Source organism: Fukomys damarensis, unplaced genomic scaffold (genome assembly GCF_012274545.1).
Source record: "Fukomys damarensis isolate Sample0158 unplaced genomic scaffold, DMR_v1.0_HiC HiC_scaffold_13, whole genome shotgun sequence".
Lineage (NCBI taxonomy): Eukaryota > Metazoa > Chordata > Mammalia > Rodentia > Bathyergidae > Fukomys > Fukomys damarensis.
This window is the reverse complement of record NW_022900925.1, coordinates 22,677,796-22,705,733: the sequence shown is the minus strand read 5'-3', so window position 1 is coordinate 22,705,733 and position 27,938 is coordinate 22,677,796. Positions and strand designations below refer to the sequence as shown.

At 50.0% G+C, this 27,938-nt stretch overlaps 1 protein-coding gene across 2 annotated transcripts; it reads right to left on the bottom strand.

Annotated features, from left to right (window-relative positions):
- Unc45b (unc-45 myosin chaperone B) lies at window positions 1-27,938 on the bottom strand. Of its 2 annotated transcripts, none has more exons than XM_019210187.2 (20): window positions 27,901-27,938; window positions 27,293-27,460; window positions 26,728-26,764; window positions 25,357-25,532; window positions 24,078-24,167; window positions 22,152-22,319; window positions 21,663-21,831; window positions 20,380-20,550; window positions 17,168-17,339; window positions 13,881-14,181; window positions 12,850-12,944; window positions 12,527-12,668; window positions 11,772-11,912; window positions 9,787-9,914; window positions 8,855-8,921; window positions 7,928-8,041; window positions 7,449-7,564; window positions 6,443-6,560; window positions 4,048-4,203; window positions 1-1,446 (listed from the first exon to the last, which is right to left on the bottom strand). In XM_019210187.2, the coding sequence occupies exons 1-20, from the start codon at window positions 27,901-27,903 to the stop codon at window positions 1,186-1,188; spliced, it is 2,793 nt and encodes a 930-aa protein (XP_019065732.1). In that variant the 5' UTR covers window positions 27,904-27,938; the 3' UTR covers window positions 1-1,185. The 2 variants fall into 2 exon arrangements, with proteins under 2 accessions (XP_019065732.1, XP_010639661.1); XM_010641359.2 differs by lacking the exon at window positions 27,901-27,938 and adding an exon at window positions 27,769-27,847.

The window sequence follows — 27,938 nt, the reverse complement described above, 5'->3', positions numbered from 1 at the left end:
GTGGGGTCAGTCTTCTACCTGACTGTGGGTTGCTGTTCAAACTGTCTAGGGCCACCCTGTCCCCTTCCTGGACCTGGGGAAGGTGTGCCTGTGGGTATGGGGCAGGGGGAGAAGTAAGTAGGAAATCAAGCCTCTTTCTGCAAAATCTCTGTCTCTGTCTCTGTCTCTCCCTCCCCTCAAGAAAAAGTCTTCCTCCTGCTCTTTATTCCTTGTGGCTGAAATCTTCAAGCACATGCATCTAAGGCAGAGAATCTTAGCCCTACCAAGGCCCTGAGGTTTGGCCACCAATGGGGACAGGAGCTGGTATTTGGGGATCAGAGAAAATAAAATCAAATAAATGTTTTCTCAAGGTTCCAGCTCCTCTCTGGGAGTCCTACCCTGACACTGGAGTAGGCCCAGGAAGTCAAAGGGTGTGAACAGCAGGTGGTGAGGCTGAGGGGCACTCACACCTCTGGGAGTAAACAGATCCAAGATTTGAAGAGGAGAGATGAGAGGGGGAAAAGACAGAGTAATATTGGTGGTGACATTTGAACCACTGGGTCATACAGTGTCAGCTCTCTCTGAGTGGCCAAGATACATGCATCAGTAGATCATTTTCTGCTTGAAGTACTTTGAACTGGTCTTATTTATATTCACCATGTCCACCTTGCTTGGAAGACTTTACCAAGAAAATCGCAAAGACACACAGTTGAACATAAACTACATTTCCACCATGTGGGGAAGAGTATGGAACCAGGACAGGGCACTGCAGCTGAAACATGCACTTCCGGGCATGGTATGTAAGGGAGGGTGTAAAACCATCACAGACCAGCATTCAAATACATGAGCTTTAATCTCTATGGTCACACATCTGTTAGTTCTTACCTTACCACACTTCAATATTCTGGCCTTTAAGCAGGAACAGAAAGAATTATCCAACCTGTCTTCTAATCATGAAAAGAATTATTCTAGGAATTTCTAAAGCATAATAAGGAAACAGAGAGGAAAAAAAAAAAAGCCAGTGAAAAAAATCAAACTTTCCCAGGACAAAGAGGATTCACAATCCAGGGTACAATCAGGTCTTTCCATCATACTGAGATTTCACTGTCACTGCTGTGATCCCTAGGTGAACTGGCACTCCAGGAGTACCCAGCTCAGGAATCTGCCCAGTATAGGACCAGCCCCAGCACTCCAGTGGCCCCCTGTCTACGACACTGGCTTAATGAAGCCATAATCCATGCACTTGACGAGACATTCCCGGGCGGTCTGAACCACCGCCGCCTTCTTCTCATCTGGCTCCTGTTTGCCCACCACTGTGAGGATCTCCAGCAACTCACTCTCCACCAGCTTCTTGGCCAGCTCGGCATCAGCCGCCAGCAGGTTGTAGGCGATGACCAGGCCCCGGTGCTGGACTGAGAGCTGGTCATGCAGGCAAAGCCGCTGTAGGATCTCCAGCCACTGAGGTGTCTGGGGAGGAGAAATAGGTAAAGAAGGATTCAAGGGATCAGTGGGGAGATGGCAAGAAATATATAGAGAAGATGAAAAGCAAAGAGACAGGTCCGCTGCTTGTCTGACAGCAACGGGGATCCAGAGTATTCAGAAAAGAGGATTCTCTCCTGGCTACATGGGCAAGGCCTGCTTCTGCCATCTGGGTGCTCTTTGAGATGAGTGCTGTACCCAGGTAGGCATGCTCTCCACCATTTGACTTTGACTGGAATCAACAAAGAGTCTGGTGTGAACCCTCTCCTCCACTCTTCCTCCATCTCCCTTCCACAGCTGTGAAGCCATCCAACCACTGTGTGTGGGAAGGCAGGACTCCAGACCACTCTGAGCACACATGAGAGACCGTGATAAAGCTGGGAGTCCCATCAGGAATCTTGTGTCATTCAACCAACACACAAAAGACTGCAGGGTAGAATGGACAACCGCCAGGTTTTGGAGTCAGAGACCAGTGTTCAGGTCCCAGCTCAGCACTTAACCAACTTCACGGCCTCAGCTAGGTTATTTTACCCTCTCAGAGCCTTGGGATCCTCACCTGTCATCTGCTGGGCCTACTGCTGACACTGTGCTGACTTCATGAGGTGATTCAGGTTAGCACAGGGGCTGGAGTGTCCCAGGTTTAACAAGTGAATATGGGGAGCGATGATGATTTATACCAATGCAAACATTTGCCCCTTGGCCTTCCTTACACCCTCACCCACCATTTGTCACCAAAATTGCCTTCTATATGTGCTGCTCTCAGACGGGGAGATGGATGCAGAGGGAAAGAAAAGGCAAATGTTTGGTCTGTGCAGACTTTTGTAATTCTACACTGCTTCCTACTGTAAGGAAGGAAATGAATGTTCAGCTAGTTGTGGTGGTAGGAGTCAGAGAAAGTTTCTGTGCTGACGAGTGGCTGGTGATGGGCCCAAGGCCCATTCTCCCCAGAATATCCTTGAGGACTCAGGGGAAAGTGTGATAGAAATTCCATCACGGTAGGATCCCAGGGAAGGAGGCACCTCTGCCTGGCTTCCCAGGGTGTCTCCCAGCTGATGTTGAGGTTGTACAAAAGGTGGGCTTGGGAAGCTTCCCATGTCCCCTAGGGTGTCCATGGTGGGGCAGAAATGCAGCCAAGAATTCTGAGCCCTTCAGTAAGGAGGAAGAAGTGGCCAGCAGTAGGTTGGCAATCCTGAGGGAGTCCCTTCCCTCCCCAACTAACTGTGCGTGGTCTTAGCCTAATTACTTTTCTGTACCTTGGCTTCTTCATCTGTAAAATAAGAATAATAATAGCCCCCCACTTCACAGGGTTGTAAGGAGGATTCATGTGAAACATGTGAGCACTCAGGGTAATGCCTGGCTAACAGTAGATGCAAGGGTCACAGAGCATCTGTGTGGACCTGCCACCAGGAGCCACATGACCAGTTACTCCAGGAGAAGGGACTCCAGGACAACGGTTTTGAAGTGTGGTCCCCAGGCCAGAAGCTCCTCAAACCCAGTCTAGTAATTCAGAAGACCCGGGGGAAACTGTTCACAAGCTTACACGTGTTTGATCTTGAGAAGGTTGCCACTGGGAAAGAGGCTGCAGCCCAAAGACTTCCCAGGGTAATTGGCCCACAGCAGGGGTCCCGATGCCTGGACAACATAAGCCCCTTGAGATTTAGAGAATACACACACACACACACACACACACACACACACACACGCACACACACCTTAAATTGACTGTGTAAAGGGGCCTGCTACCAACCCAGGCGTGTACATTTTTCTCCATCAGTGGAGACGAGTGCCTGCGGACCGAGCTCAGCGCAGTGACATACAGAAAGTCTCATCTTGCATTCTCATGTTTGTTACTGTCAGTATCCTTCTCATTGCTCCTCACCGTTCCTACTGTCGTGGCCACAGTCACACCACAGAGGTGTGTCCCAGGGTGTCCAGCTGATCACTGTGTCCACTTCGGGGAAAACTGTGGCCTCCTCACCAAACCACAAGCTCCCTGTGATATCCCAAGTACTTTCACTCCCTCCCCTTCCCCTCCTTTTCTTTCTCTTCCTCCTCCTTCTCCATTCTCCCGTGCTGGGGATTGAACCCATGGTCTTGTGTATACTCAGCAAGGGTTCTACCACTAAGTTACACCCCCAGCCCTTTGTACTTCTATTTGGAAACAAAGCCTCCCTCACTTGAAGCTGACCTCACAGTTACATTCCAGTGCCTCAACCTCTCCAGCGGCTGGGATTGCAGGAATGTACCACCACATCTGGCATATGCCCATACTTCTCTGAGGAGCTCAGGAGCCCATAGCACTAGCTAGCATTGTTGTTATTGTTGCTATGATTGTTAAGTAATGTGTTCTATGCACCAGCAAAGGCAGCGGGTGAACGGCAGCCGGAGGATTTAAGCTAGCACACTTGGGAAGCCTAAAGAATGCACACAGCCCCTCCTCCCTTTAGGCAGTAGGAACAGACACTCTACGCTGGAAAGGGTTTCCCTGGGTGCTGGTCTCCCAGAGGATCATTGAGGACACATGGTCTAGGGATGGGAGATTCTCTAGAGCCTGCACAGCCCTTTCCTGTTCCCGGGACCCACACTTACCACTTGGGTCATCTTGAGGCACAGTTTCTTCTGTGCTGCTGTCAGCATGGCCAGGGCCCCAGCAGCTGCATTCTGCACCTTTTCATCATCTTCCCCGCAGAGCAGCACCACAAGCTTCAGCCGATCATTCCCATCTGCCAGGAACCTCTCCTGAACCTGGGGAAGGCGGGTGCATGGGTCGGAGAAAAATTCTCTCACCTACCTCCTGAGGCAGCTGAAGTTCTCTGACCCAGGGTCCTTCGAAGTCTTCCTTCTTTGAGCAGAACACCCGTGCCTCCTCCCCCAGGAGGCCATCCCTGGTTGCTAGATGTAAGGGCTGGAAATCCCTCCCAAGTTAAAAAGAGTAAGGGACTCCCTATTTAGCTGGCTGCACTCCCTCTGTTTACACTCAGTGGGCTCTGGCTGCCACAGTAGAGCAGAGAGGCAGGCACTGTTTGTAGGATAGATGGTGCCTCTGGAGAGGATTGGAATGTTTGTCCACAACCTTGGGCCTTCCCAGTCTGCTGCACAATGAACTCTTCGGTCTTTGAAAGTGCAGGGATCTGGGCAGAAGCGGGGACATATAGGTATTTTCCTAGTAAAGGAGAGGTACTGTACTGTCCCCTGCCAGGTGACAAAGAGGCTTTCCAAGGACCTGAAAGCAGAAGAGCCAATCAGGGGCCGGGGGCCTGACCTGTGTCTCCAACCGCAGCCCAGGCCGATATGAAGCCCTCACAGCATCTCACTACCAGCTCTGCCCTATGGGAAATCAGGTTGGTCAAGTTTAAGGCCATTTCATTGGACCAAGTTTTCAAGATGTGGAGCTATGAAAGACTTGGATAAGGGTCACTGCTGCCCAGATAAGACCCTCCTCCACTTGCGTCTCCCTGAAGCTAGAGCAGCAGTCAACACAGGTGAGAGGATGGCAGAGGAGGGAGCTCAATGTTGTCCCGTCTTGTGGGGCTCAGTTATTGAGAAGCAGCTACTCAGACAAGGACTGTGTTTTCTCCTCTTGCATCTTGCTGGGGCTGTGACCTGGTTCTGATGGATGGAACACTCGCAGAGGTGAGGCGTGTCACTGCCGGACCACCTTAGGCAGCTGCTCCAGATGCCTCTTCCCTGGTCTCTCCCCATTCACCACCGGAATGGAGATGACTCCCCGGGCCACAGAGGGTGGGCAGTTCTCACTAACAGAGGAAGCCTGGATCCCTGAGCCACTGCTTGGAAGTGGGCTATGCCATCCGAATGGGTCTATGACGTGGTGGGCGAACAGTAAACCTCGCTCCTATTAATTTTGGTTGTTACAGCAACAACCAACCTCCCCTTCCCCAGGGAAGGTCGCCTCTCCGCTTGCCTTATCTTTTCACCGCACCACCATCGCCCATCTCCTTGGACACACTCTCTTTCCCCACATAACTGCCAGGTCCCCAACCTAGCCTTGGGCCAGCCCCACGGTGGATCCTGGTTCCTTTCTTTCCTGATTTTAACAAGATTTCCAAGATTGAGGTTTCCTTCAAGACTAAGTATTGAGGCAAGAAAGATTCAGTCTCAAGCCAGAAGGGCCCCATGTCCTCCCCTTCCTACCAAGAAGGGACTCAGCTCTATTGACAAGAGAGGCAGTAGACATTTGACAGATGGTTAAAATGTGTTCCCTGTACTGGACCAGGAAGCCTTCTGGCATGTTCTGAATTTTTTTTTTTTTTTTTTTTTTTTTTTTTTGGGGCGAGGTCTTGCTGCGTAGCCCAGGCTGGCCTCACACTTGTGGTGATCCTCCTGCCTCAACCTCCCAAGTTGGGACTACAGGCATGCACCACCACACCTGGCTTTATTTTATTTTTATAAACCTAATTGTTACTCTTTGATGATCACATTGTGATTTCTAAGGAAACAGTGATAGCTCATTAAATATCAGCATTTTAAATATTCTAAAATGATTTATAACTGTATTTTGGCATTTCTTCATTATTAATTTAAAAAAACTTTAATAAACATAAATGATCTAGCATCCTTGACCTCTAAGAGGCCCTGGTCTGAAATCCTGCTCTGCTTTCATGTTACTTAGGCCTAAGTGACTTTGGGAAATAGTCCTTTCAATTCATCTAGTCCAAGTTTGGCAGTCAAAAGCCCCAGTTTGGGACAATATTATGTCGTACCCTGTGGGAGGGAGGGTTGCTGTAAGCCAGGAAAGAGTCAGAGAAACTCCTGGATTCTCTGGCTAAAATGCTGCTTTGGTTTTTCTTTTTGTTTTTGTGGTGCAGGGGATCAAACCTATGGCCTTGCACAAGCTAGGCAAGCCCTCCACCCCTGAGCTACAGGCTCAACGCCAAAATGCTGCTTCAGCCATTGGCACGGCCGTAGCCTCATCACAGGCCTGGCTGCCGGCTGGACCCTCTGGGCCTGGATCACCCAGTCTCACCTCCTTGTTGACCACCATGTTGCACATGCATTCGGTGGCTGCCTGCCGCAGCTGGTCGTGATTCTCAAACATGTAGTTCTCGATGTCCGGCAAGGCTCTCTCCTTAAAGATCTTCTGCCTGGGGTGGGAGGGCAGAGAAGAGAGGCCCTTGAGTCCTCTGTGGTGAGCACCTGGGGTTTTGGCCTCCCGAGGGCATCCCTCCTCCATCCTGGTGATGTCCCTCCCAGCCCTCCACTCCTCCACCAGCACCGTGTGGGCAGCATCGTGCCTGTGCCCGGCTCCAGAAGGGGCACCGATAGGCACAAACTAAATGGCACAGCAGTGTATCCTGTCCCTGGTAATGGATTCCAGGCTGAGTATATAACCCCATTAGAGACTTTTGCATTATTATTAGGGAGGAGAAATTCTCTCTTCCTCTCTCTCCTTCCTGCTGGACATGAAGCCAAGAAGACGAGAACTCTAGAGCTACCTTGTGGTGATGAGGGAGGGAGAAAAATGCATCTGAGAATGAAGACAACATACCGAGGTGAAGAAAAGAACAGAAAAAAGAGGAGAAGAGAGGACGTGGGAGGGGTGGGGAAGGGAGGGGAGTAGAGGAGCAGGAACTAGGACAGTTTTTAAACCTCTGCATCAAGTCACTTGAATCTGGATTACCCCAGACTTTACACAAATCAATACATATCCTTTATGCTCAAGCCAATCAGGGTTATTTTTCTGCCACTTAAAAAAATGAATAGCAATCCGATATATTCTACCATCCACCTGCTTCCGCGTTACCTCCACCTGAGCACCTGGATATCTTACTGCTTTGGGAGCTGTGTCTTCGCAGCCCTCTGGCTTCATATGTTCCCTGTGTGGTCGTTGAGGTGTGAACTCAAATCCTTCCCACTGCCTCATGCACAAACAGCCATTGCAGTGTCCAATGTGTGTGAAATTTCAGCCAAATACTTTAAGGGATCCCCTCTCTCCATCCTTGTCCCTCCTCTCACCTCCACATCCCACTCACCGGAGTTTGTCACTCCGTCCAGACAGGTTGGTGAGGCCTAGGAGAGCCTCATAGTTCTGAAGCCCATCCCTTTGGGTGTCCAGGAGACTTACCAGGGGCCGCACCACCTCATACACCTGTGGGGGGGTCACAGACTGGATCAGGAAGGGACCACATTCCCCAGTCCCTTGCATTTATAAATGGCCAGCTTTAAATTTACAAATCACTTTCCCCTGTGTTATCTGACTTAATCTCCACAGTGATGAGGAACCGGGATCATATCCTCTACTTTGGAGAAGAGATAACTGAGTTTGTGGGAGGACAATCCTGTTCCCAGAGGCAGAGCCAAACCTGGCATCAGATGCCTCCAATTCATCCCTCACCCTGACCCATGAAAGTACTGTACCCCTCTCCCAGGCTGGAGTGATGAGGGGAAAGGTCCCTACAAGCAGCTACAAGCAGAGGAGAGCATGGCCAGGCCATCCACCCCAAATACCCACCCGTTCCCCAGGGAAGGCGATGTCTGGGTTGGAGACAGCGGCGATCTTGGCAAGGGCATGGGCTGCCTTCACCTTGCCCACTTCTGTGCCCTCCAAGGCCAGGGGGATCAGGGCCTGCAAGAAAGGATGCAGTCGCTACTCATCCGGAGGGCCCTCCCGACCCCCACTCCAGCTGCCTCTCTGTCCCATCAGAAGTTTAGGAAGACTCGGCAACATAACCAACCCTTGAGGATCATGGAAAACAACCAAATACTTAATCATGGATTCACTCCCCTGCTCCCAATGCCTATCCAGGTCTGCGTCCCCACTTCCTTCCACCCATCCATGTGTTCCTTTAGCTTTTGAAAAATAACCAATAATTGGAATTTTCAGTTTTTGCCCAAGCCAGACCTAATCAGCAGCCACTTATTGAGGACCTACTGTGAGATTTATGCTATCTAGAAATAGATATCTAGATTTATTTTATCTGATCCTTGTCACATTCTGAAAATGAATGTGGTTCCCCCTCACATTTTACAAATGAAGAAATTGTGGTCCCAGAAGAGTAAATAATCTGCCGCAATTACATAGCTGAAAAGGTGAAGTGAAGACTAAACAGAAAAATTCTGCAGAAAAAACTCCACGGTCTCTAGCTTTGCACCAGGCCTCCTTCCAACAGCAGGAAGGATAAATGGGATTCTGAGGTACATTCCGTGGTGTCCTCAAATCAAGCACAGATTGCTCTGAGGCCATGGGTAGAGATAATGAAGATAACGGAGTGACTGTATTCCAGGCTGGGGTGGACTGGGAGGACACGATTCTTGGGCCAGGCAAGAAGCATGCACACACATACACGCATCCACACATGCACGCACGGACACACAGTGTGTGATCGTCTGTACCAGATCGTGATGACCTTCTAGGGTGATCTTTATCTCACCCAATTACCTTGCCTCCACCCTGAGCCACAATGGTGCCTCGGTCCCTTGGGTTGTCACACAGTGCCAGGAACACCCTGCAGGGCCGAGGATAGAGGGGACTATTTAGTGTACCCATACTCTTTCCCGAGCATCCCAGCCCAGCTGGTCAGAGCTGGGGAAACCAGCTGTTGGAGGACCAACAGTGGAAACCTGGAGAGGGCACCCTGTGTGCCCAGGCCTAGAATGAGCCAGCTTGAGAAGACACTACCACGGATGTACGAGGCAGGGAGGAAGTAGGGCCAAGTGGGGCTGCAGAGTCACCACCCATTCCCCTGATGCAGACAACCACGGGCTCCTGGCTGCTCCTTTCGCCCCAGGAGAAGCTCTCCACCTCCATGGTCTCCCCAGCCTCCTCTCTTCGGTCTCACCTAGAACCCCAAACCCCAGACATATCACAGGGGAACCCCAACATTCACTCATTCTCCCTCCACTCTTGATGTCTTTGTATATCCCATTGCCCCTGCCTGGGACCCTTCCTTTCCTGCATTTGGGTGGTTTGTTTTCTTCCTGCAGGGCTCCTCCACCGGGAGCCCTTCCTGGCTGCCCTCGCATGCCCTCCAGGCTGGCTGGTTGGGTGACAGTGCTTGTGCTTCTGCCAGCCCTCTGTGCTTCCCTGTCATGGCGCCCACCGCATTGTACTGTAACCATGACGTGCCCGCCCCCTCCCAGGCTGCACAGACACTGTGCCTTTAATCTCTGAGAACAAGGAAACTGGAGTGGACAGTGACCACTCCTGATGCAAACTTCTGCCAGTGGTAACCTTCCCTTTCACATCACATTTCAGCGTTCATCCCTTTAAGTCTCTTTGCTGGGACGCCCAGCAGCTCATCTCCTCACCTAGTCCCCCACCACTTCCATCTCCCGCCCTCCAGACCCCAGCCTGGCCCGCTCCAGCTGTACCTGGCCAGCAGCTCCTTGGTCTGGTCAGTGAGGATGGCGCTGTCTGCTTTCACCATGCAGGCCAGGGCCGAGATGATACCTGCCTTCAGGAGCCTCTTCACACGCATGTCCACAAAGTCCTTCTTGTCCTGTGAGGATGAAAGGGTGGCCATGGAGAACGGGCCTGGGCATCAGGACAAACTGTATTGGAAGTAAAGGTGGTGCAGTTCCGATTTCCTGTGATAGGTTAAATAATGGTCCCCAAAGACACCTGCAGCCTAATCCTTGGAACCTGAGAATGTGTGACCTTACATGACAAAAGAGGCTATGCCTGGTGATTTAGGTGGTCGCAGAGCAATCGGTATTGTCACAAGGAAGTAAGATCAGAGTAAACACTAGGAAAGGCAACACCTGAAGAAGAGATTGGAGTAGTTTAAGGTCACAAGTTGAGGAACATAAGTGGCCTCTAGAAGCTGAAAAAGATAAAAGGAGCCTCCAGAGCCTCCAGAAGGAACCAGCTCTGCCAACACCTTGACTTTACTTTAGCCCAGGTAAACAAATTTTAGGACTTCTGATGCTTGAAATAAGAAGAACAGCAACCCAATGTATTCCACCATCCACCTGCTTTCAAGATGGATCACACTATCCGATGCACCTGACCACCTGGCTACCTTCCTGTTTGTCTTTGGCAATGTGTTATGGCGGCAATAGGAAAGAAATACACTTCTCTGGATCCCCTTTGCCAAAACCTCTGCTAAGAAGTGCACAGCCCATTCTGCTGCTCGGCCTCAACCTCCCCACCTCTAGGACAGAGCCCGTGGAGCTGCTGACACAGGAGAAGCAAACCCAAGGGCTATCTTACTCATAGAGGAGTGAAATGAAAGAAAGTTGATGATCCAAAGCACTAGGCCACCTGGATGTTGTGTGTTTTTTTGTTTGTGAAGGCTGACTTTCCCTTAGGGCAGGGGTGATGAGTTACGGGAGAAGATTCGCGTAGGCAAAAGAGGATGGCAAAGGAAGCTGACGGGATAGGTTTTGCTGGAAACCCAAAGTCAGCCTGAGGTTGAGGCATCATGACAGATAATTCTCAGAACCAATGTGGTCAGGAAGAGGTGACACTGTGTCCAATTTCTAGGGGCACATTTGCTCTTCACAACAGAAGAACATGCCGCACACCCGTGCCTGGATGAAATATGGCCTAATGTTTAAAAACTGACTCAGATAATGAGTGAGATGGCACAGTGGAGAACACACAAAGTATATTCCAGAGATTGGACCCAAGACAACTACATTCTGACTAGAACTATAAAAAGAAAGAAAAAAGACACACAAGGGGGAAATAAAGCCTCTAAAGGGTAACACAACACACCAAAACACCAATGGTGGTCATCCTGAGATAATATCATTGTGAATGGTTATTTTCTTTTTGCTATTGCCTGTCTTCTTGTTTGTTTTGGAACACAGGCGTATCACTCAATCATTTTTAAACATCAAAACGATATTACTGGCTGGGGATATTTTGCATTGAACTCATATGCAGATCACATATAAATCATATACTTGTGTCCAGGGGATTATCAGACCTTTGTGTCGGTGGCCCAAAGGGACAGCTGACATCTGGGCTAATGCTGACCCATATCCTTCCCCTATTCATCATCCACTTCTCCAAATCCAGATACCCCAGAAATTTACATCTCAGAAACATGAAATAAAACCATCTCGTAGCTCTGAAGTCAATAACGTAAACAGCAAAATATTCTCATGGCTCCATTTGTTTAATCAGACTGTAAAACTGATCTTTCTCCAAGACAGAAAATTAAAATAAAAGCCACACATGCCATCTGGTGGGGAAATTTGGCATACCATACCACACCATCCTCAAGGGGCCTGTGTCCTAACCTCGAATCACACCTGGCCTCACACACACACCTCACTGTTTCTCCATTCCACTGCGTCTTCTGGAGCTCTTATGACACAGCCCTCCTGCCAGCTGTGCCCACACTCACCTTGGGGTGCTCCTCAGGCACATGCTGCTTGGAGAATCTGGCAAGCTGCACCAGCTCAGGGATGACTTCCTTGACATCGTAGCTGTTGGTACAGTTCACCAGGGTGGTGGCCACCGAGTACAGGATGGTCTTGTCACTGGTCTGGAGACACCGGGTTAGGAGGAGAGGGAGAAGAGCCCATTGCAACCAGCCTTTTCTTCCACAACAGCTTCCTGAACAGCGTGCAGGTGGGTTTGGGAGGAGCACAGTGGTGGGGCTGATCTTGGAGAAGTACAGGGTTACAGAGGGAGAGGAACCAGCTCTCATCAAGCATGGGCAGAGAAGCACCCTGAACTCTCACAGCACCCTAGAGTAGGAGCTTTACCCCCTCCTCGCTTGCTGCCTCTTTCAGAAGCCCAGTCCCACAACTTTCCCCTGCCAGGATGGGTCTGGGTGGGCATCGGATGCCCTCTGCTCTGGCCCTGTGAGTACCCCTCCCACACTTCCAGAGAAACTGAGGGAGCTCTGCCACCATCCCTCCCACACAAGCTCACACCCGAGAAGCACAGACAAACACAGATGTCCTCTTGTTCACCCTTCTCATGCCTAGAAGTCAGGCAGAGCATCAAGCTCAGTTACAGCCAGAAAGAGGGAAGTGGCCAGTCCAGGTTTGCAAAGGGGAGGGGTCGAGCCAGGACCAAAGCCCAGCGGGACAGTCCCTGTGGGCCTGGGGCCAGAAGCCCTTTCCTGTGGCTGGAGCTCAGAGCCACACTTGCCTTGGCCAGCTCGAACATGGCCTGCAGCGCAGGGATGTCCTGGACAAAGTCATCCTTCACATCGGCGTCCAGTGTGAGGTAGGCCATGCCCTCCACTGCCCAGCGCCGGGTCCGGGTGTCTATGGTGGCATTGCACAGCCACCTAGAAGCGCAGAGGGAGAGTTGCTAGGGGAGGTGCTGGGGCTCCCACCAAGAGTAAAGTGATCGCAGGGTAGCAGAGATCAGGGACCCTTCCTCATCCGATAGCTGCTAGAGCACACCCCAAGACCCCCACATGCAAGCCTGAAGAAAGACAGAGGGCCTGGGAGGCACAAGCCCCTTACTTGCGGCACTGCTTGGCCAGCTTCTCGGTTGACCCTTCAGCAAACTGTCGGAGACCGTAGTCTGTGCCGCCTGCAGATCCGAGCTTACAGAGACCCTTGGAGGAGACAGACAGGCTCAGGGTCAGTGACATGGAGGCTTGAGACCAGGCCCTACTCAAATGGCTCCCAGCAGCCAGAACACGTGCCTGTTTTCCTCTGCTGTGACACACATCTATGTGAATTGTACACCTGCCTCAGGGGACAGTGCCTCTGTAGTGCCTCAATGACACTCTAGGGTAGGAGAGGTGCCCGAGAAGCTGGAGGCTTAGCCAGGCATAGTTGTGCCTACTGGTAATCCAGGCATTTGGGAGGCCGAGGCGGAAAGATCACAAGGTCAAGGCTAGCCTGAACTACACAGTGAGATCTTATCTCAAAAACAAAAAAGCTGGAGGTTTTTACCTTACTCCACCATTCTGACCTCAAAGGCACACTAGCCATATGCAGCAACTGCTTGTGGTGGTACAATAACTGACCCACAGGTCACATTATTGGGGATCTGCTAAATGTAAACTGGACTCTTGCTAGGAAAAAAAAATATTCTGGAAGAGAAAATTCTCCATGGCAGAAGCTGAAATTAGTTTTTGAAAGTTTGGTATGAATTTTTAAAATCAACGACTATGAAATCTCCGTAATTGTTTACAAGATAAAGAGAAGATCAGTAAAAATAATTTCAGTAAAATGAAAATGGAAAAAATAAAGCGCATTTAACTGTGCCACACAGACGCTTACTGAGGAGCGTGACTTTTTGGCGTCTGCTCTGAAAGCTCTTTCTGGACAAAGCTCCTCAGTGCGCATGTCCTTGGCAGTAGAGGGCACACCCTCAGGCTAAGCAAAGGGCCCAGCCAGTCAAGGTTCACTTGGCACCGCGTGTCACGCTTTCACAGAGGTCTGTGGGTGGGGCCAGCACACCCTGGTGTGAGCCCCCATTCATGCTGGTGGCCCTGGTAACTGGGTCTGGAACCAGGTAGGCGGGGAGCACCAAGCCCACTTACCACCAGTGTGCGGATCTTGATCTTCTCGTTTTTGGTGGTCTTGTAGATCTGTTTGAGCAGCGACACTCCATTGGTGATGATGAAGGTGGCCCGGCTGAGCTTGGTGGAGGCGTGGATGAGGGCCTCCACGGCCACCAGCTGGTCCGCCTCGCGCTCCGAGCCACACAGCGCCACCATCATCTCCATCACACCTTTCATTCCCAGCAGCTGATTGCCCAGGTCAAAGGGCCCCTGCAAGATCCCAGACACAGTCTGGATGGCATTCACATTCTTATCCATGTCCTGCGGGTCAAACTTGCTCCTAAAGCAGAGGATGAGAGTTGTCAAGAGAATTGGCCCGAGGTGAAGAAAAGGTTAGATACTGTAAGAGTTAAGTTTAATTGTCAACTTGATTGAGATGCCCAGGGAGTTAATAAAGCACATTCTGGGTGGACCTGGGTGGACTGTGGAGGCATGACCTTTGTTACGGTATCTGGCCCTGTCCTCTCTGACACCATCCCCGGGATGCTCCGCTTCCCAGCCCCCATGAACTGAGCAGCTTTGCCCTGCCGCACCCTCCTGCCATGATGTTCCTGCCTTGGAACCAGCCTTGAGCCAGAATTACCCAGCCAAGCCATTTCTAAATTTATTTTACTGGACAACAGTAAATGTGTATCATCGTTTTGAGTTGTTAAATGTTGGGACAACTTGTTACACAGCCATGAATATCCAGTACAGCTGATCATGGACTGAATCCCGTGAAACCATGAGCCAGATTTAGTCCCTCCTCCTTTAAGCTGTGGATTTCAGACGTTGTGACCCAGCAATGAGAAAGCTGACTGATACAGATGTGAAAGCAGACAGATCTGGCTCTGCCACTCCTGTGCTGTGTGGAGTTGGGCAGTTCACTGGACCCCTCTGAGCCTCAGCTTCTTGATCTATCAACTGAGGGCAGCACAACTCTCAGAGTTGTGGTAAGGATAAATGATACAACAGTGTGCTACAGGGTGTGTCCCCCAGGAAGCACACTCCGACCCAGGGATTTATGTACAGGAGTTTTATGAGAGAGGGCTCTTTGGAAGGAAGGGAAGTGGTCTTGGGCAGAGTGAGGCATTGGGCTGCAAAGCCTCAGCCTGCAAAGAGCTCTGGAGCTGGAGACCCCTTTCAAGATTGTTCCAAATGGGGCTGAGTCATTGGATACCGGCTACCCTAAGAAGGATAAGACTCCTCCGCAGCAGCTGAGGTGTCTCGGGGATATCCACAGCCATAGAAAGGGCCCAGAGTGGTGCCCACCCCACTGTGCCTCCCCCTGTCAGAAGAGAATGTTGAACTCTATCTGGGATCTCAGCAGGGACTTCAGAAGTCAGCAGGCAGCTGGACATTGTGACACATGCTTGTAATTCCAGCACTTGGGAGGCTGAGGCAGGAGGATCACCACAATTTTGAGGCCAGCCTGGGCTATATAGTGAGTTCAAGGCTAGTCTGAATTGCACAGCAAGACCCTGTCTCAAAACAAAAACAAAAACAAAAACAAAAACAAAAGTCAGCAGGCAGAGGTGATGCTATGAGAGGCAAAGCTGGAGGTGCTATGAGTTAGTGGAAGTTATGGGATACAGCAGGAGTTGACACGTCTGGGAAGCTGAGAATAATTTTTGTATTTTAGGACAGATTTATGTTCTGTTTTGTTTTGTTTTGTAGTACCAGGCATTGAACTCAGGACCTTGTGCTTGCAAGGCAAGCTCGGTGCCACTGAGCTAAATCCCTGGCCCCTCATTTTTGTATTTTAAAGCATTAAAAAAATAAAGAATGGGTGATAGAAATGCATAAAGTTGCCTGGCAAAGATGAACATGTTTCCTCTGAGGTCCTTTATAGAAATAGTTTGCTAATCCTTGGGAAAAGGAAAAAGAAAAGTAGAGTAAAAGTGGTGTCTCCTGCCCAGCTAAATAAAACTCACTGGGGTGCTCTTAAGCATGCAGCTTCCTGAGCCACCCCCAGACCACTGGCTCATCATTAGGGTTTATATCTAAAATGTCCCCCAAAGCCTCATGTGCTCTCAGAGGGGGCTTTTAGGAGTGGCTGGTCATGGTGTGTGATACTAGATTAAGGATGTGGTAAATAAATTGGTCCACATAATGGTTTAGCATAGTTATGGGTGTGGATATTGGGAAGGCTTGCTGTGGGTGTGGGTGATACCATCCAATAGATTTGTAGCCTAGATGGAATAAAAGGGAAAGGAAGGTCCACTCCTGCCTGCCTTGCCATGGACTGTTACTCCTCTGCCATGCCCCTTTGCCATGCTGTCCTGTCTTGCACCCTGCTAACTATGAACTAAACCTCTACAAAATGTAAGCTGAAATAAACCTTTCCTCCTTTAACTGATAGGTGTTGAGTATTATGCCTCACCTACAAGAAAAGTAACTAAGACACTCATGAACAATTTACAAGTTTGAGAATCGCTGAAATAATTAGTTAAAAGGCCATATAGCAAGGGGAGGAAAAGGAAGAGGAAACATAATGAAAAACAAGACCCAGAGAAAGGGTCTGAGATGAGGGGATGGCAATCAGGAGACCCAGGACACCCCACTGCTGAGGGTCTCTGGCTAGTCTCTGGAAAGTCACACAGTTACAAAAGTCTATACAGAGCCAGCTTCCTCCTTATGAGCTCATGCATATTCTTTTCAGCCATAGGCACCTGTCATAGGTATAAATTATGTCTAGAAAAAATTTTGAAGTGCTAGGGATGGGGTCTTGCACATACTAGGGAGGCACTCTACCACTGAGCTCTAGCCCTTGTCCAGAATATTTTGACACACCTCCCTTCACACAGTGGAAACTAATCCTCTCCCTTGGGGCCAGACTGGAAGTGATGTGGCAGAAGGGATGGTGTGCATCTTCCCAGGCTGGAAGACATTGCCCTTTCACTTTGTGCTTTAAGACAAAGCTTCCTCACTTTGGGGAAGCTAAGCTGCCACAAGCTGGAGCCATGTGGAGCCAGTGGAGAAATCCTGCCACCCATAGCCAACACAAAAGAGCCAGCCATGTGAATGTGTCATCTTGGAAGCAGCCATCTTGGAAGCAGCCATCTTGGGCCCCTCAGCTCCAGCCTTCAGATGGCTGCAGCTCAGGCCAACCTACAATTGTAGGTTCCTGAGAGACCCTGAGCCAGAATCACCCAGGCAAGCCACTCCTGAATTTATTTTACTGCACAACCATAAATGATTTTAGTCACTAAGTGTTGGAATAACTTGTTACACAGCCACAGATATCCAGTACAGAGCTGACCCTGCGAGGCCTCCAGAGAACTCACGTGATATACTCCTCACAGATCTTGCGGAAGTGCTCGCGCTCTGGGTCACAGCGCAGGTCGTCATAGAGTTTGTTGATGAGGATGGAGGCCAGCATGCGGGTGTTGTCTGTCAGGGGAAGGCAGGAGGGCAGGTCTGGAACCTGCCCTACGACCTTCAGGATCTTCCTCAGGCCTGCAGGGTAATGACAGGAAGTGTAAGATCCCCGCTGGGCTTTGTCCTCACAAACACATGTGTGATGCATTTGTCAGCAGTGTCTTAGCACAGGCTTCACTCAGCCCTGGCTGTAGGCAGCACTCGACTTGTCCAGAGTACAGGGCACTGGGGTGGGGACAGGAGACCCAGCCCATCCACCTGATTCTGTCCTAGCCTGTGCGACACCTTCTTCTCTGGGGCTCCACTTTCACATGGTCAAAATCAAGACTAGCAGATGTTGGAGGATTGGAACAAGGCTAATTTCCAATGGATCGATGCATAATCTTCCTACCACACTATTTTATATCCTCTTTCCCCCATGCCTCAGTGGCTTTAGTTATCAAAATGGAAACTATACTACCTACCTTATAGCACTTGAGAACTCAGGTAATAAAAAAATGTGTAGAGATGACCTGGTGACAATCCAGAGACATCATTATCAGTCAATTCATGTCTATCAGTTAGTAAATACTGTATTTGTTATTTATTGTTATTGTCCCTTTCCATCTCTTTGGTTAAAGAATCATCAATGGCTGCCTCCATCAGACTAATTCAATAGTCATGTATTTGTTGAAATAAGTGAATGATAAAATGAACACCTTTTAAGTGCTGGCTTTACTGCTGTACAGAAAACAGACTTGTAAAGATGACAGTACTGAGTGATAAAAGATGACAAAGTGCAGAGTGGTTACACTGCAGATGGGGTGCTAGGCTGCGAGTTATTTTGAGCACTTAGTAGGTGCCCAGAAATTTATCCACATTACCCAATTCAATCCTACCCATAACCCTACTGGTTAGGAATCATTATTATCATCTTTCAGAGCACAAAACCAAGACAGAAAAGTCAAGTAAGTTGCCCAAGGTCGCATAGCTGGTAGGTGGCAAGGTGATGACCCTCTCCCCATAGTATCTATGTCAAAGCCCACAGTGTTCACCATCAGACTATGCTGCCTATGGGACAAAGGACAGCTTGATCTCAGAGCCAGATTTTAGAAGGGCTTGGAGTTGGTCAGACCACGGTGGTGCCAGTACATGGGAGGAGGAGCACTGACTGTAATTGAAGGGAGGGGTGAAACTCTGGCTGTTAAAAGCGACTTAAAATGCTCAGTGGCAAATGTCCTGCTATGTGTATTTTTACCATTCTAAGGGAAAATTCTGTTTCTTCTCTACTACTCTTCTCTGTAGTTGATGTCTGATGCCAGATGGGCATCCTACCACTCACGTCAACTCTTGTCTACCTGGGCTGAAGAGCTCAGTCCCATGGCTGCCCGCACTTCAGAGCCTGGTGGCAGGTGGCAAGTCCCAGGTTTCCTACAACTTCTGTCCAACCTGGCTACGAATGAAAGCTCCCACCATCCTCCCCTCCTCCAGCTTCCGTAATTTGCTGGAACAGCTTTCAGAACTCAGGGGGACAGTGTACTTCACAGATTATCAGTTAGTATAAAAGCTGCAGCCAGGAAGAGCTGGGTGGAAGAGATGCACAGGGCAAGGTCTAGGGCAGGGATGTGGAGCTGCTATGCCCTCTCCGGGTGAGCCGCCTTCCCAGCATTTCCATGTGCTCCCCAGCCTGGGAGCCTCTCTGAAGCTCTTCAGCTACAGTTTTTTTTCCAGTGGAGGCTTCCTGACATAGACATAACCGATTAAATCTGGCCCTTAGTGACTAGCTCAATCCGCAGCCCTCTCTCTCTTCTCACCTGAGGTCAGAGGTGTGATGGGAGCTGGGGAAAGAAAGTTCCAACCCTCTCATCACAGTACTGGCTCCCCTGGCAAATGCCTCCTCCTCCATTCTGACCCCCAGTGTCTAGTCATCTTGTCTGTAGACAGAGACGCTTAGTACACAGGAGGTCCCAACAGTTGTAAGAACTGTGTGCCAGGAAACAAGCGCAGAAACCAAACACATATTTCTGCCTCTTTTTATGTCTTATTATGTCACAACCGCATGCTCAAAATGGACTTGGCAGAGCTGCAAGGGCCCCGATGAACCAATCCAGACTGTCCAGTCTGGGGCCCAAAGGCCCATGGGAGGTACCAACTCCCTTTCCCATGACCGCCCCCTCTTCCCTTTCATCCTTCCCATTCCTTGAGTGTACTAGTTCTCCTCTGCTAGAACTCTCTGCACTCCCTTCTCATCTTTGTCTCTTCCTTAAACCAAGACCTCAGGCCCTCACTTCCCCTACCACCCCAGATTGCACCACACCTACGCCTCAGCACTGCAGCTTTGCATTAGCACGTCAGAATTTTTATATCCACTTTATTTTTACCCAGATGCTTTTCATTTTGGTGTCCTTCAGTGCAAGGGCAGAATAACAAATATTGGTCCTCACCCTCCCTATCCTACAAACTGTGTGGTTGAGTCTACTTCCTAGTGCAGAGAAAAGGGGTCATTGCTGATGCTCTATGTTTACAACATATTCAGAAAAGGCTGGAACTGGGAGGGGGATCCTGTAAGGGCAGCCCTTAAGCACTACTTGGTCAAAAGCTAAGCAATTGCACGTGTATTTTGCTGGGATCTACGATGAAACAGACAAGATATCAAAAGCTATCAAGGCGGCGAAAGCTGACGTGAATCTACAAAGCCTGTGGGCAGACGAACCACAGCAGATGGTAAAACCACAGGTCTGATTCCTGAACAGTTATAGACGTCGACTAAGGGGCAGTTAACACCTTGGAGACCACAAATTTAGTGACTATCTGCTGGAAACTTTCACTGTCCTTGATGCCACTTTCTCCCTTCTAGAAGCCCTGTGGAGTATTTCGCCAACCATGAGACTTCAGGAATGTTATCCTGTGGTTAATGGAATCCTGTTTGGTTTTTTTGAATGGGCCTATATTTTGAGGCGACTCCACATAGAAGCACTGGGGTGTGCCTGACACTTTCTGGGTATGTTAAGGCCCTGAGTTCTGGGACTGAAGACTCCTTCCAGACAAGAGCCTTCCCTCTTGTACTTTCTGCTCGGTACCAGGTAGTGTGGTGCTCACTGAAAAGACGAGTGAGCCCCACCCACCCCCATCTCCTCACCATTGTCCACCACATAGATGGTTCGTGAGTTGTCGTGAATGGCCAGATCCTTCCTGGGAACATTCTTATTGAGCAGATTCAGCGCCTGATCCCTGCCCTGACCAGACACCTTCTTGCTAACCAGCATGTCGAGCAGGTGGTTGGTGATCTGCTTCAGGTCCTTCTTGGTGTCTGGGGAATGCAAGATAGGAATAAATAGAGGGGAGTAGAAAGTCTTGGGTGGACAAGGTCAAGAGGAGCAGAAGTTCCTAGAAAGATTCCAGAAATATGGAACCCACTGCTTTCTGGATGTGTGAATTTCCTGGGAGAGTGTACTGTTGTTCATCCCTGCACAAGCCCAGGATCCTCCAGCTTTTCTGAGCACCATCTTCTACCATAGCTCATTCTATCCTTGAACCGCTCTGGTTCTTAGAAAGTCTCCATCCCCAGTCTGTGACTGGCAGAGGTCCAAGAACAGGTCAGGTAGGTTTTTGTCATTTTGTTTTGTTCTGTATTTTGGGTGGTACTGGGGATTGAACCCAGAGCCTTAGCAATGTTAGCCAAGCACTCTGCCACAGAACTACAATCGCTTTCTTTCTTTCTTTCTCTCAGACAGGGCCTCACTAAGTTGCCCAGGCTGGCCTCAAATTTTCAATCTTCTTGCCTCACTTTCCCAAGTAGCTGGGATTACCATGCACGTGTATTTTGCTGGGACCTATTAAGACACAAACAAGAGAAATCAAATCTCAAAAGCTATCAAGCCAGCAAAAGCTGATGTGAATCTGTAAAGCCTGTGGCCAGATGAACCATAACAGGGCTCCGTTATATAATTTTCAATAAACTAATTTAATAAAATGTTTTCCAGAAGGGGAACTATATACACCTTACAGTCACCTTACCCACCCCCAGAAGTATATCAAGGTGTGCGGGAGCCCAAATCCCGGCCTTTTCCTAGGATGCCAGGGGTTCGCTGCCTGCCTGTAGATGTGAGAAGACCAGGGTCTATTCCGCTTCTGCTGTCTGACCTCCCTGAGACTCAGAAAGACTTTCCTGCTCATCTTTTCCTTGTTAGGGCTTAATAACACCCCGTCACATGCATATTCTCTGCCACACTGTGTATATCTAGTCCTCCGTGATGGACCCTGCATTCTGCCTTTGGCTGCTCTGAACACCACCGCTGTGCCTCCCATACTTTTATAGTTAGAAAATATCAGGCCGCCTCCACACACAGAAAATGCCCATTCTGAGACGACGATGGACTCTCCTCCTCCCTCACTTGAACCAAAACCGAAGGCATCTCCTACCTAGAACCAGGGCCTCCTCTTTCCCTCGATGCTCCCGCTTGTCCTCCCCAGACAGGGAGTCCATGATGGCCTGGAGCAGGTTGCAGACGGCCAGAGACGTCTCCTCATTCTCCACGGCCATGAGGCTGCAGATTCGGTCTATGCGGACTGCGTGCAGAATGGCTGTGGTCTGGACCAAGGCAGGAACCACAGTCAGCAGCCCTGCCCGTCCCTCTGGCTACCCCACTCCACACCATAGGGAAACGAGCCAGGAGCCAGGGCTCCACGGGGCCCACAGTCTCAGAATCCTTGCTTCAGAGACTCAGAGCAGTGCCGCCCAGTGCAGTAGCCCCTTACCGCAGGGGGCTGTTGTGCCCTTGCAATGTGACCAGATTCCACAGAGGTGTGCTGTCAGTGGATGCCAGCCACAGCCCTAGCCACCCACATGTCACCCTCAGGTCCTTGCACCTGCGGCCCTAGCACCAAGCACCCTCATCCCTGGGCCCTCACCCTAGCTTGGTGGCCACTGCACATGCCCGACAGGGTCCGCACAGCAGCCAGCACCAGCTCAGGCCTCTTGGTGTCCAGAAGCTGCAGCAGCAGGGCCACCCCATTGTTCTGGAAGATCCGCTCAGCCCCAGCCTCCTCCCGGCCCAGGACGATGAGGTTGTTGGCAGCCTGAGAAAGAGGCAGTGAGGGTCAGAGGCAGCTGTGACTGCAGAGCAGGTGCGATGACTGGGTGTTTGGAACGTGGCTGTCCTCTCCCTCCTTATAATGCCACTCCTGGAAACATAGCCCGAAAACATGATGCAGACGAAGTCAAAGTAACTTGATGAAAGGTACTGCAGCCATTCAAGTCACGGATCAAAAGACTTCAGAGCCACCCGGAGCAACACTGAGAAGCAGATTCAGCATCCTATACTCACTCTGATTAAGCTGGTGTTAAAATTACGTATACCTGTTTATGGTGATAAGGAAAACTTTTATAAATGGCAAAAACCTATAAAGTGTTACAATATAAAATGGCTTCTGCTGTCTCTAACAGCAGTTTGTTTTGTTTAGCCCAGAACTAACAGGCACCGAAGGCACTAATTGCTGACTGAGGCATTTGGTCTGACCCTGAGATAACGGGGCCCAGCAAGGTCTTGAGCTCTGATGAGACTGGAACCACCTGATCGTAAGAGTGTCTAAATGAAAGAACCCATTTTGCTCCCCTGACCCTGAACACCCGCTTCCTATGGGCTAGAATAGATAACTAGGTGAATCTTAAAGGTAAACTCCCCAACTGCAAAGAACTGTTACGTCTGGGTTAAAAAGATTAACTCTTCTGTGACCGTGATTTGAACTGTGAGAATGAAATGTAACCACCCAAATGAAGTCAAGGCTGTAAAACCCTATAAAAGGAGGAGTTGTAACCCAGTGCGTTGTCGATCCAGGTGCGCCTTATGAGTGATGGACCCTTATCAATAAGTAAATTTGTTATTTTACTTCCATTCTGCTGCCTCTCTGTGTGTCACTTACTGGTTCCTTCCGTAACAATGGGAGCCTAGAACAAGGTTGAGAAATGAAGAACTTCTACATAAAGAATCACTTTTCTTTCAAATGTTTCCTTTAGTACGAAGGCTCCAGCTTCAATCTTCAGGATAGAAAAAGTTTTATCTGTAATAACTCATTATGCCTCACAAGAGTTTGTTATATAAGATATTTGCATATCATGTGGATTTACTGACCAGAAAACCAGCAGCCTCCCCTAAGCATTGTCTGTCAAGTTCTTATAAATGCAAAACACTCAGATGTTCAATTTTTCTTCCTCTGAAGGTGGACTAGAAAGGACTAGGAAAAAAACGCAATAAATCTCATTTAAAAGATGACTGTCAGTAAATATTTTAAAATTTCAGAGCGACTTCTTTGTAATACTTCTAAATGAAATAGAACATTGTTTGAATGTATCGTTTCTCAGGGCTGAAATTATAGTGAGGCAAGTGAGGCATTCCCCTTGGGTGCAGAACTTAAGGAGACACCAAAAAAGTCATCTGGATAAGTAATATTTAATGCAACATTTTAAAAAATCAAAATTAATGCCGAAAATCCATGATGAATGAAACCCCCCCCTTTTTTTTCCTGGTACTGGGGATCGAACTCAGGACCTCGTGCTTGAAGGCAGGCAGAAGAACCACTTAGCTAAATCCCTGGCCCCCATAATTTTAAATAAAGACCGAATCCGATCCTGCTCCATGGCTGCTCACACCGTATCACTCTCATCTTGGTCCGACTCGCGGTTAGGTTTAGGCCAGTTTTCCTTCAGATTACGCAAAAACACGCACTCCCTCCATGGGCTCTCAACGAATCCCGGCGCAGAGGTCTAAAGAACGGACCTGAGGCGGGAGCCATCGGTCCGAGCACGCCCTCTGCTGGCCAGAACAGCGCGCCACTCACCTTTTCTCTCTTCTCCGTTTCACTGTTTTGGTCCAGGAGGATTTCAAACATTGTCTGTACCCTGGAGTCTGTGGAGAACTGCACGTGGAGCTGGAAAGAGAAAGGTGCAGCGAGGGGAGGAGGTCCGCATCGTTTTGGTCTGCTCATCTCATCTCAGTTAAATTTAGCATCTACTCTGAGCTGTAGTACATCGTTCATTTACTCATTAAGCAAACGTTAGCTGACCCAAGGCAGTGCTGAAGGAACAGTGTTGGCGACTCCGGGGATAGAACGGTGAGCAAAATCAAGCCCTCGCCCCACACAGCTCACAGTCTAGTTACATCCGTTGTCTCATTTGCTCATCACAGGGCTCTTGGAAGAGAAAGATCGTCAGCCCAATTTGAGAGTAAACAATCAGCTGATAGACATTTCCATAAGAACTAAAGCACAAATGTGTCTGCAGTTTCATAAACCGGAAGCGGCTTTCAAGCACCGCTTGGAGCCAATCAAAGTGACAGTGTCTGGATGCCCGACAGCGGCACTCACAGAGTGATTCCACCACTCTGGTCTTTCATGTGGTGACCTAACTGGTCATCTCACCAGCACTTTCTGTGCTTCCTATGGCTTAGTTCTGTTGGTCCACACTCCCGCCTCTGCCTGGCTCTCAGCCTTTGGAGTGGAGAGGCGCCACGTTCACCTGCCCCTCTCCGGTCTCTCCTTCCTCTGTTTCCTTGGCCCTGGTCAGAAGGCTGCGGTCCCCCACGGGGGACACACTGCAGACACGCTGGTGGTACTGAGCCAAAGGAGCAGTTGCCCTCTTGCTCACACAGGAGGAAACCGACACTCCTGGGGGTCCCTCAGAAAAGCAGGGGCTGAGCCAGGATGAGGATGTGGGATTCCACACCTCTGGTCCACACTCTGCCCACCCTGCTCCACCTTCCTGGAGGAGACATCATGTTCCCCCTGGCTCCTGACCCCTCTGTCCCTCATCATTGTCCCTTGACTCCCACATAGCTCATGTTGCCTTTGTCCTCCTCTAAAAAGAGGATGACCGTGTTGGAGAGATACGACATTCTAGCCCCAGCTGACATGTGCCATCTAACAGCACCCCATCTCCTGTCAGTCTCTACAGGGACACGCACCCGTTCAGCTGTTCCACAGAGGCTGCACGTGCCATTTGCTGACCCCAGCTCAGAGTGTGGAGGCAGGGCCAGCTCCTTCCCGATGCCCACATCCCTACCAGGTCTCCATTAGAAATGGGAGGGGGTGACAAAGGTTAGTGGGAAGGGGTCCCGCTCACCTTCTCCTGGATGCTGGTGTTGAGTCTCCTCAGTGTCTCCTGGAAGTTCTGGTTCCTTGGTTCGAGGGTGGCACAGCGCTGCACGTCCTTGAAGGCCTGGTCCAGCTTCCCCAGGTGCTCGAGGGCCTGGCATCGCCGATACAGAGCCTTGATGTCTGAAGAGTTGATGTCGATGGCTACAGAGGGACACAGGCCAATTCTCAGCGGGCTTCCTCACCCCACCTCACCTGTCCTGATCACACGAGGACTACCTGGCCTATCCCTTTGGTGGGGAGACAGTAAGATCCAGAGTCTGAAGATTGCAAGAGAGTTAAGCATCATCTCACCAATTTCTGAGGCTCCATTCTCTGCTACAGGATCCTTGCCAAGGGCTCATCTGATTGGTGCTTTCATCCCCCCAGCAATGGGGAGCAACCCTCCTTTTCCAGGCAGCCGGAAGTGCTATCAGAAAATCCTTCCCTCTTCTTACCCAAAATATACTTCATGTAACTTTATCTTTTTACACGTGTCCTTTGTCCTTTTATCCTAAGTCCAGCCCTGGATTTAGAGATGAAACCCAATCCTTCCTCCTGAGACAGTCTTTTAGGTATTTGGAGAAAGTTCTTGTCCCACCTGGGAGGTGTGAGGAAAACTGACTGTGAATGCTTAAATAAAATGTATTTATTACAGTAATAGACATATTGCCATAACCCCTCTCAAATACTCCTCTCGCTTTGAACACACTTATCCCATAACTCTTGCCACATTCGGAGCAGCTCTGGAAGTCCTCTTTCCTAAGTGTCGTTATGAGTTGTGACCAAAAATACAGTGACTGCTACTGCCAAGTGCCATCCAAAAGAAAGGTGGACTCACCAAAATATTACCGTATGTCCTTGTCCTCCTTATCTATTGGACATGGGGCAGTGAGACTTCTGTGTCTTCCTTGAAGTCCAAATGACCAGGAAAGGGAAATATTTTGAACCAATGCATGATGTTGAGGCAGCCACAATAGCACAACTAATGGCAGTCATGAAAGAGGACTTCCAAAACTGCTTCAGAAAGTGGCAAAAGCAATGGGAAAAGTGTGTTTGAAGCGAGGAGTATTCGGAGGGAATTAATGTCAGCCTGTCTTTTACTGTAATAATTTTTAAAATTTAAACATTCTCTATATTTTTAATCACACCTTGTATTGTGCCTTCTTTCAACTGCTCTCTGCAGAATGTTTCCTGCCCCTTCTCCGGCTGCTTCCCTCTCTTCTGAGCCTACCTTAGACAATATCATTGCTTCTCAGCAAACAAACAAAGAAATAACAACAACAAGCCAAAAAACAAAAAGCCAGCACAGCCCATGCTGGGAGAACGTGTGGGTCAAGTCAGGACAGGGGCTGCTCACCTCTTGAGGCATCTGAAGCTGCCTGCGCGTAACTCTCCTGAGAAACAAGGAAGAAGGGGACGCAGTCAGTGGGGCCCAGTACAGAGAGCAACACTGAGCGCCACAGCAGAGAGCAGAGGGCTTTGCAGGGAGCAGCAGGCTGTGAGAGACCCAGTGCACCCCAGCCAAGCATGCTACCAGGCTTCGGTAGCAGACAAACTGGGGTTCAAACCTGGCTCTGCGGCCGCCTGGAGGGACCTGAGCAGGTTAACCCAGCCCTCTGAGCCTTGTACTTCTTGCCTACAATATGGACTTGTCACAGTCGTTACCTCTCAGGGACGATCTTAAAATGCCAAGAAATAATGCAAAAAGCAGCGGGGGCCAGGCTAGTTCTGACTGGGATGAATTTCTGTCTCCCCAGAGAAATGGGTCAGGGGACAGGAAGCCCCCTTCTCCAGCCTCGGGCTCAGGAGCAGTGCCTGTGACCACAGTCCATTCCTGTCAGGACAGGTGGCCCCCACAGCCCTGAGTACCTCTCCCACCCCAGAGAGCCCCCAGCCCATATCCTGCTTGCTGTGCCCCAGACCATTTTCAGGCCACAGGCGGCCCGGTTCCGATAGAGCGTGGCCAACAGCGCCTTGTCCTTGGTCAGCTTCAGGGCCTGGCTGTAGCTCTTGATGGCCGCTTTGTAGTCCTGGCGCTGGAAATGCCGGTTCCCTTCCTCCTTCAGCTGCGCCGCTTCCACCTCTGCCATCTGTCGGGACAGAGCAGCTCCTTCTGGTCAGCCCGACGCCCAGACCCAGGGCGGAGCTCCAGATCCACCAGGGGGGAGGGGAGGGATCCTGCCTAGAAGGGACCCACCCCCAACAGCCCCAAGTCCTGAAGCACATTACAACACTGGTGTGGAGCTTGGTCCCGCTGAGGGGTGTCAGCGTCCCTGGACTACTTCTCTGTCCTTCCCAGCCCGGGGTGGGTGAAGCCACCACACAGAGGCCTGAGCTCCCGTCACAGACCTGAAAGTTCTCAGCACCTCCTCCCCGCCCGGTCCCCGGACCATCTCACCCTCTCAAGCAGGGCCGCTTCCTCTCAATGCTACGCCTGAGCTTTTACGTCCACGTCCACGTAGTCCGGCAGCCTCAGTCTCCCCTCCCACCCCACCCAGGAGACTTTATCAGCCCAGCCAGGGCTCCATACCATATTTGGCCACAGGGGCAGGTGTCCCTGCAGTCTAT

Coding starts and splice junctions, on each gene's coding strand:
- Unc45b (XM_019210187.2), bottom strand. Junction 21,832..22,151: donor GCAGTGGCCACCAAGCTAGG/GTGAGGGCCCAG, acceptor GCCTTGGTCCAG/ACCACAGCCATTCTGCACGC. Junction 12,945..13,880: donor TCAAGATCCGCACACTGGTG/GTAAGTGGGCTT, acceptor GTCTCCTCCAAG/GGTCTCTGTAAGCTCGGATC.